Source organism: Saccopteryx leptura, chromosome 4 (assembly GCF_036850995.1).
Source record: "Saccopteryx leptura isolate mSacLep1 chromosome 4, mSacLep1_pri_phased_curated, whole genome shotgun sequence".
Taxonomy (NCBI): Eukaryota; Metazoa; Chordata; class Mammalia; order Chiroptera; family Emballonuridae; genus Saccopteryx; species Saccopteryx leptura.
In genome coordinates, this window is record NC_089506.1 from 115,208,447 (window position 1) to 115,225,503 (window position 17,057).

The 17,057-nt window shown below is 43.3% G+C and overlaps 1 protein-coding gene across 5 annotated transcripts in view; it reads right to left on the minus strand.

The window, feature by feature from the left end:
* DCLK1 (doublecortin like kinase 1) overlaps positions 1 to 17,057 on the minus strand; it is a 384,157-nt gene that overhangs the window by 11,836 nt on the left and 355,264 nt on the right. For 3 of the 5 annotated variants that reach the window (XM_066381031.1, XM_066381032.1, XM_066381030.1), the window contains exon 16: positions 11,679 to 11,792. In XM_066381031.1, coding sequence (XP_066237128.1) covers positions 11,679 to 11,792 — 114 coding nt within the window. Of the gene's footprint in view, positions 1 to 6,540; positions 6,615 to 11,678; positions 11,793 to 17,057 lie in introns of all 5 variants that reach the window. The other 2 variants (XM_066381034.1, XM_066381033.1) reach the window with 1 other exon arrangement.

Here is a 17,057-nt window from a genome sequence, read left to right on the forward strand (position 1 = left end):
CCAGCCTTGCTTCCCCATCGCTTCTCACACAGGCTCCTGCTGCCGCGGGGCTTTCTCTGGGCAGCCCCGGGCAGGCCCAGCTCCCCGCTCCTAGCCCATCCTGAGCTCGGGCTTCCACAGGACATGCCCCACGTGTCCCCTCTGCCTTGCTGCCCTTCGTCTTCCCAGCCTCAAAGCTCAACTGTGCTGGATCGCCCTAGTCCCTTCGTTGTCCTAGTGAACTCGGGAACAACCCCAGGTGCACTTTATCCTAAGATAAATTGAGGAAAACTCAGAACTTGCTAAGCAGTTAAGTTAGAGGCAACTCTTTTCATTACAAAAACAAAAAAAAATTTTTTTTTAGCTTTACCAAAGGACTTACTCACAGGTTGTTCCAAATGGGACGCTATTTTAGAGTGAATTGCATTGTTAAAACTTCAATTTATCCCAGATTTTTCAAAATCACATTTATCCTCTTATTAACTTCCCCTTCATTGGAAACTTCAATCATTGATTAACTATATTAAAAAACATCCATGGGCCCTGGCTGGTTGGCTCAGTGGTAGAGCATTGGCCTGGTGTGCAGGAGTCCCGGGTTCGATTCCCGGCCAGGGCACACAGGAGAAGCGCCCATCTGCTTCTCTATCTCTCCCCCTCTCCTTCCTCTCTGTCTCTCTTCCCTTCCCACAGCCAAGGCTCCGTTGGAGCAAAGATGGCCCAGGCACTGAGGATGGCTCTATGGCCTCTGCCTCAGGCACTAGAGTGGCTCTGGTCGCAACAGAGCGACGCCCCAGATGGGCAGAGCATCGCCCCCTGGTGGGCATGCCGGGTGGATCCCGGTCGGTCAGGCGCATGCGGGAGTCTGACTGCCTCCCCGTTTCCAGCTTCAGAAAAATACAAAAAAAAACCCAAACCCATCCATGGAGGATCTACTCTGTGTCCCTGCATTGCAAGAGCTGGTGGAGATAGTTTGTAACAAGCCCACCAGTGGTGCCTTTTAATTTGGAAACATTTCCCCACTAGAACTAGTTGAAGAACTTCTGGAAATGCCAAGTAATTAACATTTTAGAATTTGCAGCCATATGGTTCTTTGACACAACTACTTAACTCTGCTGCCCCAGGGCAAAAGCTGCCATAGGCCATTTATAAATGAGTGGGCATGGCTGTATTCCAATAAAACTTTATTGACCAAAACAGACAATGAGCTAGATTTGTCCCATTGGCTGTTGTTTGCCAATCCTTGCTTTAGAGGATAACATTTAAACTTGTATTTCATCAGGATATTTGGCAGTAACCTCATTTAAGTAGAATATTACAATTGCTCATGAATAATATCAGCTGTTTACCCCAATCAAAGCATCAAAAAAAAGTTCATGGTTCCACTTTAATAACAAAGTCTTTGATCCAGAGAGAAATTATTTTTCCCTCAGGAAAACCTGTCCTTAGTATGGATTTTCTTTTTTCTTGGAAGTGAGGCCAACACCCACGAAGCCATCTTTCTCTGGGTGCCTCTGCGGTCTATGAAGGTGGTGTGTTTAATTCTTACCACAGATTTGAAAGGTTGGTCATACACATCTCATTTTTACAGATGGAGAAGCTGGAAACCAGAAAAAGAATGTGCAACTTGGCCAAGGTCACATTTCAAGCAGCAGGACAGGCTGGGTCCAAACCCAGGGTTTCCAATGCAAAGACACAGCTCTCCATGCTCTGCCCTTGCCCGTCTTTAATCAAGGTCACGTCATTTCAATTCTTAAGACTTTTTTTTTGTTTCTCTAAGTATCACGTGTTTGACACACATTTGAGAACTGTTTGACTTCCAGGTATTGACATTTATGCTCTTCCTTAACAGAGTACGTGTGTCAATACTTATGATTAAGTTCTTTATGATGGGTCCTTTCCTACACACTTACACCTCATAAAATCTATTTTATATCAGTCAGTGAACATCACTGGGATTATTGGGAGTCAAAGTATGACAGTAATAAACTCAAAGAAAAGAGTGGGGTTTTTTTCTTTCTAATCAAAAAGAGGGAAAGAGATTGGGGGCAAATAAAAAAATGATAACACAAAATTTTCGATCCATACTAAATTATCAAGAACTCAGGAAAATGCATAGAAGAATTTCACTTCAGTTTGCACCTAATCAGTAAGTCTTGGAATGCCATGATAAGTGCTCATTTCCAATAATAAGTATGTTAAGTTTAAAAAAGACAAAAGTGTAATTCTTGAGATCTTCTCTTAGAGGACCTCTGAAAACAAAATCTCAAACAGTGAGCCGCCTGTTTGACTTGGTGAAACAACAGAGATGTCTCAATGTTCCTCTTTCTCCTTCAGTGACCATTTCTATTGCCCACCTTTTGAGCCTTCTTGCCTAAACAACTCACTTTTTAGCATCAAGATATAGCTACAAGGCCCTGGCCAGTTGGCTCAGTGGTAGAGCGTCAGTCCAGTGTGTAGATGTCCTGGGTTCGATTCCCAGTCAGGGCACACAGGAAAAGTGACCATCTGCTTTTCTACCTCTTCTCCTCCCACAGCCATGGCTCTATTGGTTCTAGCACATTGGCCTGGGTGCTAAGGATGGCTCCCTGGAGCCTCAACCTCAGGTGCTAAAACTAACTCAGTTGTGAGCATGGCCCCAGACAGGGACTGGTGTGAGTAGATCCTGGTGGGGGCACACGTGGAAGTCTATCTCCCCTCCTTTCACTTGGAAAAAAAAGGAAGAAAAAAAAGATATAGCTACAAAACCTTTCATCATAGTGTCCCGATATTTTTCTTTGTAACCAGTCTGGGTTGTTTTGAAGTTTAAATCTATGCCTTTTTTTATGTTTAAAACTTTGTCACAGGGGATGGGTAGGGTGGTCAATTTCTTCCCGAGCAGAGGCATCTGCCCTCCCTCCAGCAGTGCTCTGACACTCAGCAGGGAGCATGTCCCAACCCGCAGAGCAAGGCCAAGGCCGCATCCCCCAGAGCAACTGCACCTCCGGCAGCGTGCTGTGTGCCTGCGGTGCCGTGTGCCTGCGCTGCCGGCAGAGTGAGGCTGTCCGCAGGCTTTCCTCAGAGCCGCCTCTCACACCAGGCTGGGCGGGGCTCCTCTCTAGCTGCACAGGAACCTTTTCTAAACCTGTGCTGAGCAAGATGCATGTAACTGCGCCCATTCCTTTTTAACACCGAGCACGACAGCATTTAATAGCCTTGCAGAGACTGCGCACACTTCCCCGCTCCGCCTCATTACTCACTGTTTCAGGACAGTGCGCGCTCATGCAATACGTATACTGGGGTCAGGTCATGCCCGGAACTCAACCACGCTTTTTGTCCTACTTCATCTCCTCTTTTTATCTTATTTAGCATTTTTACCTTGTCTTGTTTTGCTATTTGTTTTTGTTTAATTGGGTTACCCTGTTCTGGCTGGCTGTCGCCTTGTTCTGCCTGCAGGAGAAATTCTTCTCTATGCGTTGTTGGCCACAGCACCTGCTGCAGTGACAGCCTCACCAAGAAAGGCAGGCATGTGTGTGACCTCCTCCTCTTTGGATAAGGATGCATTTTCAGGAGGGGGAAAATGTGGTGAGGTAGAAACTTTTCCCAGGGGCTTGTAGCAGGGCCATGAGAGAGGGGACTGCCCCAGGCAGCTCTTCCCTTGGAGAGTGAACCTTCCGCCCCCCTGGCTCTGGGTGACAGGAGCAATGTCTTCTGGAAAAATCAGCCAAGCAGAATGCTACTCCCCTGGCTAGGGTGGGAAGCGGCTCTCTGTCAACAGGCAAAAGAAGGAAGGAGAGAAAAAGGAAGATGCATCCCCACTATTTTTTACCATCACCAAAAAAGCCTGTGATAATTTTGGGCACCGGGAAGAGATGCCTTCTCCAGCCTGTGCCCTGATGTGAGCAGCATTACTAAAAGTAAGGGAAGCCTCCCAAGCGTTGCGCTCAGAGTAGTGAACACTCCACAAGCACAAGGATGGGGAATGAGGATGTTCGCCTGTGAGGACTGTGTATGGGAGAGAGCTGCCTGCCACCGTGGTTTGACAAATGTTTTCACTTCTATGGAGATAAAAGGCAAGAGCGTTTGTGCTGGGGCTAAATGGCATTATAAAACTTCCTAATTAAGCATATAGGCCGATGAGTTTTAGCATTTCTCCAATTTAGTTTTACATACTGGGTGCGCCATCTTTCACGGCATCCACTATAAACACTGTTGTGACTGCCCCCAGCTGGAAAACAGTGGTTTATTGGAGAAAGATAAAGAGATTATCTCCCATCTGCTCCTGCCCATTATTCAGGGATGTGTCATTTTGTCTGCTGAGGGGGACCATCACCAGGATTTTAGTTGAATGGCCTTTTTATACTTAGGCTATGTTTATTAGCCTAAGTATAAAAAGGCCATTCAACTAAAATGGCTGTTTTCCTCCCACCCTTAATCCCACAAATTTAGTGATATCATTTTCTAAAGTTATTTTTAAAAATTAATTTATATGTGTAATTTTCTACAAACACACACAACTGTAATTAGACATATTGGATGCCTGTTTTTAATTGTATATCAGCTTTACTCATATATGGTTGGTTAATATCCCTGAGGTTAGGGAGGCATACAATTAAAAAAGGAAGCAGCGCGGAGTAATTCAATTTATATAAAGGACTAAACTAGGCAAAGCTAATCAATGCAGACAGAGTCCAGGGCGGTGTTTGCCTTGGGTCATGTGACCCCCCTGGAAGGGCCCTGGGGCTGGGGTGGGAGGGTGGGGTGCTGGGTGGTCTGGGTGCTGCTTATAGGGGCCTGCTCAGTTTGTGAGAATTCATTGAGATGTTTACTCATGATATGTGCTCTCTTCTGAATGTATATTATCTTCTAGTAAAACGTAAAAGAGGGATGGATCATCTTCACATAAAAAGTCAAAAAGAAGACCCTACTCAAAGGCAAATTATGGCTGATTCACCACCTCCTACCCCTCCTGCAAAGGTTAAAAATAAGAGTTCTTTCTACATCTATAAAGCTAATTTAGCAAGGTAAATGAAGGGTTGATGTGCAAGTCCTACAGGCATATTCATCTAGAAGACACAAAACCCTTTTTAAAAAAATGTAAGACAGATTTATTTTGTTGAAGTTTGGGTATTTTCTTGCTTTAAACAGACTTGGAAATTATCATAATTATAGTATATTTGAATAGTTTGTCAAAGTATGACCTTTTCTGCTTTCCTAAATCTTTGGTTTCAAGTGTCTAATTATAGAAAAATATCAGGAGTAATAATTGGTGGTCAGAATGATATATATATATATGTGTATGTGTATGTGTGTACACACATACACATATATATACATATATATACATATATATATACACACACATATATATATACATGTAAACACACCCAGTGTGGGGGAAAAGTAGGTTTACAGGTGTGAGTATGCAAAACACAGTTTATTGTTGTATTATTATTTATTAGTTATATTATTTCCATACAAACAACTGTAAACCTACTTTTGCCCCATGCTGTGTAGGTATATGTATACATACACATATATATAATACACATTTTTTATTCTTTTTTTTTATAGTTTAGGTGTCTAATCCATGAAATGATACCAGGAAGCCACTACATGACTGCACACAGGCTCCACCATTTGGGAGGAACTAGTGCCAAACTGAGCAGGACCTCTGTTAGCAAATGCTAAGATCTGGAGCTGTAACTAGAGATCATTTCAGAAACGTTCAGGTGGAGAAGAGTTCCCTGCTCACATCATCAGAACCCATCCTGCCTGTGGGTAATGTCGAGAGACACAAACAATGCCCCTTGAGGAAAGGGCCAGGGACGCTGACTGGAATAGAAAAATGATTGGATTCTTAAACCAGTTAAAATAAAATCAATACCTCCCAGGCTCCCTTTTGCTTGCACAGATAAGCCAACTAAGTAATCTGACAGTTAAAGAATATTGAAAAATAAATTCATGCAATAGCTAGTACATAAAGGGTTTTCTGGGGGAAGAGAGGTAACAATAAAATGAAAACAAAACAAAAAAGTGGAGAATCGGAAAACACAAGCTCATCAACACACACAATGCATTCTATAGCTCATTGCTACTTGGAGGAGCTTCTACTACTAACGTGTAAATGCATTGTTTCATTCCTCTAATAAGGTTAAGGTTGGGCTTGATGACTTTAAAATGACAGTATATACGTCTATAGAACATATACTAAGGTGCTGTTATTGTTGCTTCATTTGTTAAGGGACAGGAGAGCTCTCAAAATCATTCTTTCAATTGGCAACATCAGGAAAATGCTTTGGGATGAACACTAAATATACTGTCCTTTTAACTGTATAACGGGAATTGATACTGAGCATGTGCGATGGAAAGAAAGCTGGCAAATGTCAGTGTGAAGAATGGGTGGAAAAAAAAAAGGAATGAGGGTGTGTGGCATCTCAATCAAGATTAAAATGAAACTGATAATGCAGCATATGGACTGGGTAACAAATCAAAAGCATGTTTATCCACTGAAGGAACTGGTTAATGGAGACTGCCAGCACGTTGCCATGGAAACACTGACTGTTGAGCTGCACCATCTCATACCTTATCCAATACATTCCTGGTTGTTGGTAGTAGTCCAAAGACCCTGATCTCTTGATGGTAAACCCGTGGTCCAGCTGAGCAGAGAGAAATGGGGGCAACTCAGTGGATCAACATTGTGCTAGAGAATTAAAACTCCAGACCAAGTTGTTCTTCATTGACTCTATATGGATACATAGTTACGAGGCCTCTTCTGCAGCACGACTAGCTAATACGCTAAATCTGCACATTGGAAATAAAAAGGCAAGAAAAGACACTAATCCCTCATGAATACTCCAAGGTCATTTGTCAGAAAAAAATTTTTTTAAATCTAATTTGTCAAACAAGTTTTGAATTTACACTTAACAATATCCTCTTAATTTCAAAGGATATAAACACCTCTTCATAGTCTGTAGCATGGAAAATGCTTTACAATTAAATAAAATACTAAAGTCAGCTTTAGCCACCTATGAGAAAGCAGATTGGACATCCCCCCCAAATCTTACCCCATCAGGCTTAAATTTGAGGGCTTCAAAAAATTAAATAAATGATGAAAAGAATTGCGTTTTGAACCCTGACAATCACAATCTTCCTTTAAGAGTTCATCTTCAAAAGCAGAGCTATGCTTAAAAAAAAAATCAATCACATTTCTAAACTAAAAAGATATAATCTAAAACAGTAAATTTTCGCCTTGAAAATATAGGACATAAAATAAGATTTAAAAAAATTATTTTCACTGCATATTAAAAATGCATATTACAGTTACGTGCTCATGATTAACAAAAGGTGCAATACACAGAAGACAGGAGACGTTCTCACTCAGTTGTTCATCTGGAATAAGATGTTAGCTTCTGGCGGCCTAGGAGTAAAAGATTCAGTCTCCAAATTTGGAAAACAGTAACAGTGCCGCGTGACCACACCCCAGAGCTGCCGGGCAGGCAAGCTGCATCCTTTCTTTACCGAGAGGCCAGAGGCGCACCGCGTGCCCGGATGTGGTGCTGCTGTGATGCTTCTATCTCTAAATTCACAAAACGTATTTCCGACAGACACCTGGGCACCAAGCAGGTAAACCAAACACTGCTTGGAGGAGGAGATGGTGTTCTGACTATAAACCAGGCTCTCCCAGTGCTCATGGAACAGCCATGTGAGATTTTCATCTTTTTTTTTAATGTGCATTTCTTTTTCTTTTTGTTTTTTTTAAGAAAAAAAGATCGAAGTGCACTGGCTGTTAGAGAAGGCTGAAGGCCTGAGCTTCCCTTTCAGTCTGCAAAGACGGACACTGAGTACTTAGTTCTCTGTTGCCATCTAGAGGAGGAGTGTCCCCTAACACCACACCCGGGAAGACGCCGAGCATGGTCAGTCACTTCAGAACCCAAGCTTCCCAGCATCATGATTATCTGCACACTGATTAATGTGGCTTTGGTCCATTAGGCTGAAGTGCTTGCTCTGTTTGCACGAGCAAAACACAAAGAAAAAAGGAACTTCAAAACATCTTGAAAATTATTGGTTAAAATAATAAACAGCATTAAATGAGGGAAAATAAACTGGAACTGACATCTTAGATATCGGTTCTTCATCAAGCTAAGCAAATCTAATAATGCCTCCCTCCCCTCCCTGAGCTCTCAAAAGGTCCACTGTTAAAATGTCATCTCTAATTCCATTTTATGTCTATAAATTGCATTTTAATAACCTTTTGTTTCCCTTTCTCTGTTCTATTTTTTCCCTAATTCCCCCCCCCCCCATTACTGGCAAGGTAGCAGAGGGACAATGGAGTCTTTCTGAGCGTCAGAATGTTACACTTAGAAGGAAAGCAATGGGTTTCCACCCAATTACCTTGCCTGACCTAATGTCAGAACACCTTTCCTCCTTTCAGAAGGACCGCGTGACCCCTCAGCCTCCAGCTGGTAATTACTCTCCTAGCCAACTCCTGGGCCTCCTGAAACATTAATATAAAGTTATCATCTGTCCTTTCCTTGGTCTTAATAATGTAGGGGTGTGAAGCAGAAAAGAAAAAGTGTTAACACCAACAAAAAAAAACAGTATGATTCAGAACCATGAGTGCATATTAAGCCAAGCTCATGTGATATATTACATGTGTCTAGAGTCTGTCTGTTATGACAGTTGGTCCTTTTTTTCCTTTGTCACTCTGAGAAAGAAATAGTGTCTTAAATTCTTTTATAAGCATCATTAATCTCCAACAGGTAGTTAGGTTTCTCACTAAAGAAAGAGAAATACCAGTTAAAGACTAACGTTTTAATTGTTGATTTCCCGAAAAAACAAGCTGATTGACACTACATTCTAAATAGTTTTTTCTTTGTATTCTAAAAGGATGTATATAATTTCAAAATTTTTCAGTCCCAGGTTAGAGGCATTTTAAAATAAAATACAGTACTTGATAGGCCCCTGGGGATATAATCTGTGCCATGGGTGAAAATTCTGTCTGAATAAAGTTTATGGTGAAATCAATTTTTTCTATATCTATCAAACAGAAGTAATTACAGTATTATATTAATTTCAGAAATTTCTATCGTGTGGGTGAATTAATAAATATATTGCATTGTTAAATTGCCAAATGGTCTTTATGGAATGCGGCATTTATGAGGGTTATTCCTTCTACCTACTGCAGCAGAATATTGCTCCTTTGCAGTTATACTGTAGTTTGATTGGAATATTACTGAATTCCAAGGCTTCTTTTCCTTGTGATAGTCTTCTGAGCCTTTCTCACTTTAAGAATGGGCAGGTTGTCACAGAGTATAAATGGACTATTCTGAAGGTTTATAACAAAGGTAGTCAAATTGGCCTGTGTCTAATTCCCAGCCTGCCTGGGACTAGTGGCCCTAGGTTCTTATGGAGGTGTGGACATCTGGGAGGCAAAACCTCCTGGAAAAGGTGCATGCCAGCATCCGTGAGAACAGGGCGCTCTCTGCAGAAACAGCTCTGAGATCGACAGTGATGTTCCCTTTCATGTCTGAGATAATCATGATAATAGTCAACATGGAAGAACTTGTGCTTTCGAGTTGAGAAGGCACTTTTTCAAATACTTTTGCAAAAAGGTGATTATTTTGCATCTGAGATAAGTTGGTAATTTTTTTTTAATTTCACAGTGGATAAAGAAGACTAATAATACAACTAATGACTAACTCAGCATCACAAAGCCTGATTTATAATTTATAAGTCTATTACCAGTTTGTACAATCTCCATGGAAACATGTCAGTGATGATCTGAGAAACTGATATTAAACTGCATTCAGAATGGTCCAATCATGATATTTAGGGGGAAAAAATCAGTAGATTTTTGATCTTCAAATACTAACTGGTGTTTTAAAAAATCTATTTAGATGAAGTTTCAATAAACCAATATGGGTTAGGTTTCAGAACGTATTCAGGTTTGATTAAAGTAGGATTTCCCTTCCTATGTGTCTATGTCCATTGGAAAATTGCCCTGAAGTTCCAGCCCTCCTTAGTCATTATAAGACTACCAGAATACCATGAACAAAACATTATTGAGCAACCAAGGCAAATTTAACCAAAGCTAATTAAAATTGAAAATAAAAACAAAACAGTAAAAACAAAAACAGAAGCAAAATGACAACTGAGGACTAGCTCCCTCTCTGGTGGCTGGAAGCCCTCAGCAGGAAAAACAACCCTTTTGCATGGACAAGCGTGCTGGCAGTCTATTCCAAAAGAAAATGGTGGCGTTGAAAATTTTGGAATAGACGTTGATCTTGAATGAATGATGAGAACAGTACAGAGCATCTGGTTTTGTTGAGAATCATCGCGAGATTATCACTTTAAAAAAATTACTGATTGAATGGTAGCTGATAACAAAGAACAGTGACAATATAGGAAGAAGACGTGCTTGTACACTGAATTTCCTAGAAAGGACTAAAGAACGAGGGCGAGAAGAACAACAGGCAATTTTAGATGCTCAGCAGCACTGAGATTTGGTGTGCACCCTGTTTAGTACTGTCTACTGTCAAGTGTGCACGTGAGCCAGTGACTCATGCTCATGGAACACCCTGTCAGAAGAGTTCAATAAAAAAACATGAAATGCAAACAGTACAAGAAAGTGTAATGCATGCATTCATGCCACCTGCACAATCTGGAAGCCCTTATCAAATATTTAGTCCCCCAGATCTGGAATTGGGTATATCAAATCTGTCACTTATGTAGATTGTAGCTTTATCTGGAGCTCCAGCACAACCAAAGAAGGAAACAAAAACATTGTAAAGGAAGTTAAATATTTAGTGTTGCTGATGAGCATGAAGTACTGTTTAGTAGCATAAATCCTTTCTAACATTCGACAAACCAGCGTCTAATTTCTTTGTTTAGAAAGAAAAACAGACTAAGTGATTTCACATTGAATATGCTGTTAAAAAAAGAGAGAGAAAATGATTAAAAACAAGTAATCTGGGACTTGAATATATTTACTTGAGAATATGACACCAGGAAGTATGGGGTTTCATTATTTCTCTACCCAATTTAATCTTTGCCTCGAGCTGCTCTCAAATTGCATGTAGTGTGTGTCTGCATGCATAAAACAGGGGAGAGAAAAAAGGATGCCTTGCACAACTGCATGAATAAAATGGTGAATGTTAAAAGACTTTCAACTTAAAAAAACGCAAATTCCTAAGGAGCAAAGACATGGTGATTTCTTTGGATGTTCACAGCAAATTTGATTTCCCTGACAGTCTCACTGTGTGAGCTCTCTGCTCTGTTCTGGCTTTCTTTCAGGTCTTGTACAAAGACCCACAGTGCTCTCAGCCTCCCCGCAACGCCAGCTCGCTCAGCTTCCCTTCCCTCCCGGGTCCTGGCTAAAGGACACTCCGGACTCCTTTCCTCAGACCCCAGAAGTTTGCATTGGCACACGGTCCAATGTGGGGGCAGGGGAGGCTTTTTCTGCTTTAAAAATAAATCATGAAATTAATATAAACTGCAAGACACCCTGGAGGTGTTGGATAATGATGTGGCTCTCCGGGAAATCATCGGCGAGATACACGTGACATGTTTAAGCCCCAAGCTCCCTCAGCGCTTTAAATGGTCGAGCTGTCTAAAGAAATGACCCATTCTGCTGTCTCTAAGTGGAATCTCCTGAGTAATGCCTGTCTCCTATATGGATTGCTTAAAAAAAAAAGTTATAGGTAGATATTTCAGATGCTTACTGCTATGACAGAGACTCCAGCTGCCGTGCTGTTCGGCTTGGGGCCTGTGTTGAAATGTTTCTTTATCTTCCCAGCTACTGACAGCTGATGTTCATTTTCTGGGAGGCCATCATCCTGGGGAGAAAGAAAAAAGAGAGAGAGCTAGAGAAATGAAAGAAGGAGAAAAAAAAAAAAAAAGAAGATATGGACAATGAGGCCAGGATCTTCTAGCAAAAGGTAGTGGTCATAAAATTCATAAGATTTAAGAAATAATCCGACCAATGTCTTCTCATTAAACCCTGTTGTTGGAAATATCGCTGTAAGGTCTCATTCACTTCTGCATCTGCCCTAGAATTAAATTGCTGGGTCATCTGAATTTCAGAGTTCTGTCTCTAAACAAATTTTTTTTGTTTTTTGTTTCTAATCAATTTCAGCCATGGCTCTAGGGACATAGATCAAAGAGCAAGTTACTCTGGAAAACCAAAAGAAAAAAAATCAATGTAAATATCTTTTTTTTTTTTCCTGATCCAAGAGTTTTCTCCTTTTATCCAATCATTCAGACCCATAGCTGAGGGGACGGACATACTTGGGACCCTGCAGCGGCCCCCCAATAAACTCAGCCTGGGTCCACAGCTACTCAGTCAGCCTTCCTATAATCCCAGACAGCCTTCCAGGCAGAAAGTTCTTCCTTAAATTTTAAATCCTCCTTGCGGCCTTTAAGTCATCTGTTATTATGACACACTTCACGATGGAGCTCATTTTAACCAAGGATTCTGCTCCCCGCCAGAGCTGTCTGTGACGGAGGCTGGACCGATCGCGCTCTCCTGCTAAAAGCCGTGAGGATAACAGTAAGCCAGGTCATGAGTCTGTGCCATCACTACGAGACCGTGATGAAAAGGCTGCGTGATCTTTGGAGAGCAGAGACCGTGTCTTGTTCACTAGAGAACCCCCAGGTCTTAACACAGGGCTTTGGCACCATCATAGATCCTTAATAAATACTCATGAAATAAATGAATGGACGGATAATAAAGTGTTTGTTATTATCTCTTAAAACCAAAATTCCTGGCAGGACGTCCGTGCCATTCATCATTTTCCTTCTCTCTTTCCCCTCTATCACATTGCATGTAATTTCTTGGCTCCAAAGAGGAAGATAAATTTGTAGCTTTCCAAGCAAGTTTCCTTGCTTGCTCTTTTGCATAACCTAGACTCTCCACGTGGGATTGACTCCTTCTTTCAGCATTTGGCTGTTTGTTTATTCAGTTGATATTAATTGCCTGTCTGCAGTGGAGTGGGCACTCCGGTAAGTGCCGGAGAACTAGGAGGAGCAAAAATGAGCATGGGGCCTGGCCAGTTTGCTCAGTGGTTTGTGGATGTCCAGGGTTTGATTCCCATCTTAGAGCACACAGAAGTACCCATCTGCTTCTCCACCCCTCCTCCTCCTCTCACTTCTCTCTCTCTCTCTCTCTCTTCCTGCAGCCATGGCTCAATTGAAGCAAGTTGGCCCTGGGCACTGAGGATGGCTCTATGGCCTCTGCCTCAGGTGCTAAGAAGAGCTTGGTTGCTGAGCAATGAAGCAACACCCCAGATAGGCAGAGCATTACCCCTAGTGGGCTTGCCAGGTGAATCCTGGTCAGGGTGCATGCGGGAGTCTGTCTCTGCTTCCTTCCACTCACTGACTAAAAATCAAAACAAAACAAAACAAAACAAGGGCATGGGCTTTGCTCCCAGGCACAACGTCATCACCCTTTTTCTTCCAAACTGGGTCCAAATCACCTGTTCCAAAAACACTTCATCGTTCTTCTGTAAACTCCTAATAATCTCTCATTATATATATTTGCCCTACTTATATTATTTTTGGTGCTAGGCGATTTTTGCATATATATATCTATATATTTAAACTCTGAAGTCTTGCTTTTTGGTACCACATCTCCATGCTTTCTGTAATTTTTTTCTTTTTTGGTGAAAGAGAGAGAGAGGGACAGAGAGGGATAGACAGACAGGAAGGGAGAGAGATGAGAAGTATCAATTCTTTGTTGCGGGACCTTAGTTATTCATTGATTACTTTCTCATATGTGCCTTGACCAGGGGCTCCAGCTGAGCCAATGACCCCTTGCTTAAGCCAGCGACCTTGGGATTCAAGCCAGTGACCTTTGGGCTCAAGCCAGTGACCCCACACTCAAGCTGGTGAGCTTGTGTTCAAGCCAGGAACCTCAGGATTTCAAACTTGAGTCTTCAGCATCCCAGACTGACACTCTATCCACTGTACCACCGCCTGCTCAGATACTTTCTGTAATCTTTAACAGAGCTCTTGGCTCAGTGCTCTGCACACAGTGGAACTAAACTGATGATATTCTTGCACTGGCTTATCAATGACTAGAAGAAAGAATGATTACTACGCTTATTGAGTCATATCTGAAACCAAATCCAGAGAAAAGATTCTTTCCAATGATACAGAGTAAATTCAGAAATGTCCAAAATATTCCCTATTGTGGAAAGAGACAGACACAAAGGGAAAGTCAATTAGGGTAACTGGTTTGACACTTGGGGAGGGAATAGAAACAGGCAGGTCTGAAGTCCCTGCTTGTGAGGGGCGGCATGGGGCGGGAGAAGAAACGGTTTCTGCCCACTAGGGAACCCTGCAAGCGAGCTGGCAGACACCACACGCCCACCCTGGTCAATAACAGAACAGGTCACCAAGGTGGACAGAGCAGTGCGGCCTCCTGGCTCAGCTCGAGACACTGAAGGAGTTCAGGGCAGTGAGGACATCTTTTTAGTCATGAGCAGTCAGCACAGGCTTCAGGAGGAGTCTGGGCCCGGACCTGGTCCTTAATGAAGGGAGTGCACTGACAGGTAGAGAAGGGAAGGCGGCATTTAGTGGACACACAGACAGACATACAGACGTGTGTGAGTGAGAGGCCACAGGTGTGTTTGCCGATGAGTCCACCGTTTCCTCTGGTTAACAGTTTATGTGGGACAGTTCTGGCAGAGAAAGCTACAAGAACAGGACAAGACTGGCCCCAGAAGACTATCAAAAAGGTCAGATAATAGAAGTCTTCTTCTCAATTGGAAATGAAGTCACACTTTCCAGGAAGAAGGGTGACAGTGTAGCAAGTGTGAGGCACCACCATCCTTTACTGAGATGTGTTTACAGTCCGGATTCCCGGCCGACTCTCCTAGTGGAAAAGCAGTCGGTGACAATCACAAAGAATTAGAACCATACAGGCCAGAGTGTACAACACAACGTCTCATTCAGTACTGTATGTAAAACACTTTTTCTTTTTTAACGGTGGGTGAAGCCAGCAGCCCTTGGAACGTAAGTTAGAATTGGGGGAGTATCGCCACATTTGACAAGGAGTGAACTGCTTCCCTGCCGAGAGCCTTATGGACACGAATCTCACTACGGGCGTGGCTTGGGGTCTGCCTGAGTGAGAGGGCAGCCGATGCGGCCGGGTCCCAGCGCCCTCCCCGTTACAGTGGACTCCCAGTCACCTCCGCAGTCCCAGCCGGCCTCAGGCAGAGTGATCTGTATACACTCCAGATGGTAAAGAAGCAGACTGAAGGAAGGTTTTTCTCTCTAAGACAAAACAACCTTGAGCATATTTCAGACCAGTGGAAGGGAGAGCTGGAAAACAGGAAGAAGGGGTGGGCTGGAGGGAAGGGAGCAGCCTGCCTGGGGTGGGGGGTTCCCTGTCTCCAAGGAGAGAAGGGCGGAGGCCTGTTTTGAGGTGGAAAGGAGCAAAGCTAAAAGAGAAAAGCAGGGGGAAGGTGACACAAGTGTAGATTGCTATGTGGCCCGTGCTAACAGTAGACACGGATGACCTCCTTGTCCTCAGCTCATCCCCTGCACTATGCTTACCAGTCCCGTTTTAAAGCTGGGCAAAGGGAGAAGCCCAGCAAAGCACAGAACTTGCTCATGGCCACACAGACAGCGTGTGGTTGTCAGGATTGAACGTGTCTGGCTCGTCTGTGCATCCATTATCATGGCTTCTGCTACCAAAGGGCTCCCAAATGTTAGCTGGAGGGACCCAATGACTCTTCCATGATGAGAGTGGCACAACAGTGAAGGGAAGGGAGGGTTGAATTCAGAGCTTGAAAAAACCCCAGAATATTTGGACAGGTCTGAGTGGAGCCTGGGAATCGTTTGAACTGAGGTCTGCAAAATGGATACTGAGCACTTTGGGAGACCCAACGGAATGTAGTTAGAAGACTGTACGCCAGCCCTGGTCCGCTGGCTTAGTGGTAGAGCATCAGTCTGGTGTATGGACGTCCCAGGTTCAATTTCCGGTCCGGGCACACAGGAGAAGCACCCATCTGTTTCTCTCCCCATCCCTTCTCTCCCTCTTCTCCTCCCACAGCCAGTGGCTCGACTGGTTCGAGTGACAGCCCCGAGTGGTGAGGATAGCTCAGTTGGTCCAAACATTAGCATCAACTGTTAAAAATAGCTCGATTGATTCAAGCATCGGCCCCAGACAGGGACTGCCTGGTGGGTCCAGGTTGGGGTGCATGCGGGAGTCTGTCTCACTATCACCCCTCCTCTCACTTACAAAAACAAAAAACAAAGAAGAAGAAGAAGACGGTATGTCAAGGAGAGACTAGGTACCCACCACCCAAGGTGAGGCAACATGGCCTGTTAGGTGGGGCTCTCGAATCCCATGTGGAGCAGGCCATGTGAGAAGGCCTGGCTGACACGGGGTGGCAGGAAGTAGCATTGAGTCCGACTGGGCCTGTGATTGGCACAGGCCGTGTTTAAGGCTCGGGTGCAAATACAGAGGAAACAGAAAGCTGCCCGTGTACATAACTACAGAGAGATGCACCCCTCGCTGCTCAGCCTCCTTCTCACTCTCCCGTCACCATCTTTCCCAGAAATCCTCCTTTATCTGTTTCCCCTGCCAGTGCTTTACCTAAAAGTTTGTTTCCTCACCACTGTCACCATGGACTTCGTTATCATTTCCTGAACCTGTCCTGGTCCTAATCTTCTGTCAAGTCACCTAACAACTCTTTTAGATGTTGGGTTTGGGGGCTCAGGCCTCCAGCTTTAAATTCTAGTGGAGGTTTCAGCTTCCCCTGGGTTAAGTTCTCATGGGAGCAACGGAAGTAGTGAAACCACCCTCACAAGTTGTCAGAGATGGTTCTGCCTTCAGAGGTTTTACAACCTGATAGGGTTTGTTCCCCAATGAAATAAGGCGTTGCACACTCACACAGCTAGAGAAAGCCTCACACACTCACTTGTGCACGCATGCGCTCTCACGCGCACACACATACACACACCACAGTAACTGAAACGTCTGCAGGATTCCATATCCATTTTGAAGGCTTTGAGCATTATTAGATTAAAAGACATAAACAGCTGGTTTTGTAGGGACCTAATCTGTACCTGAGTCATATGGATTGATGGTGGGG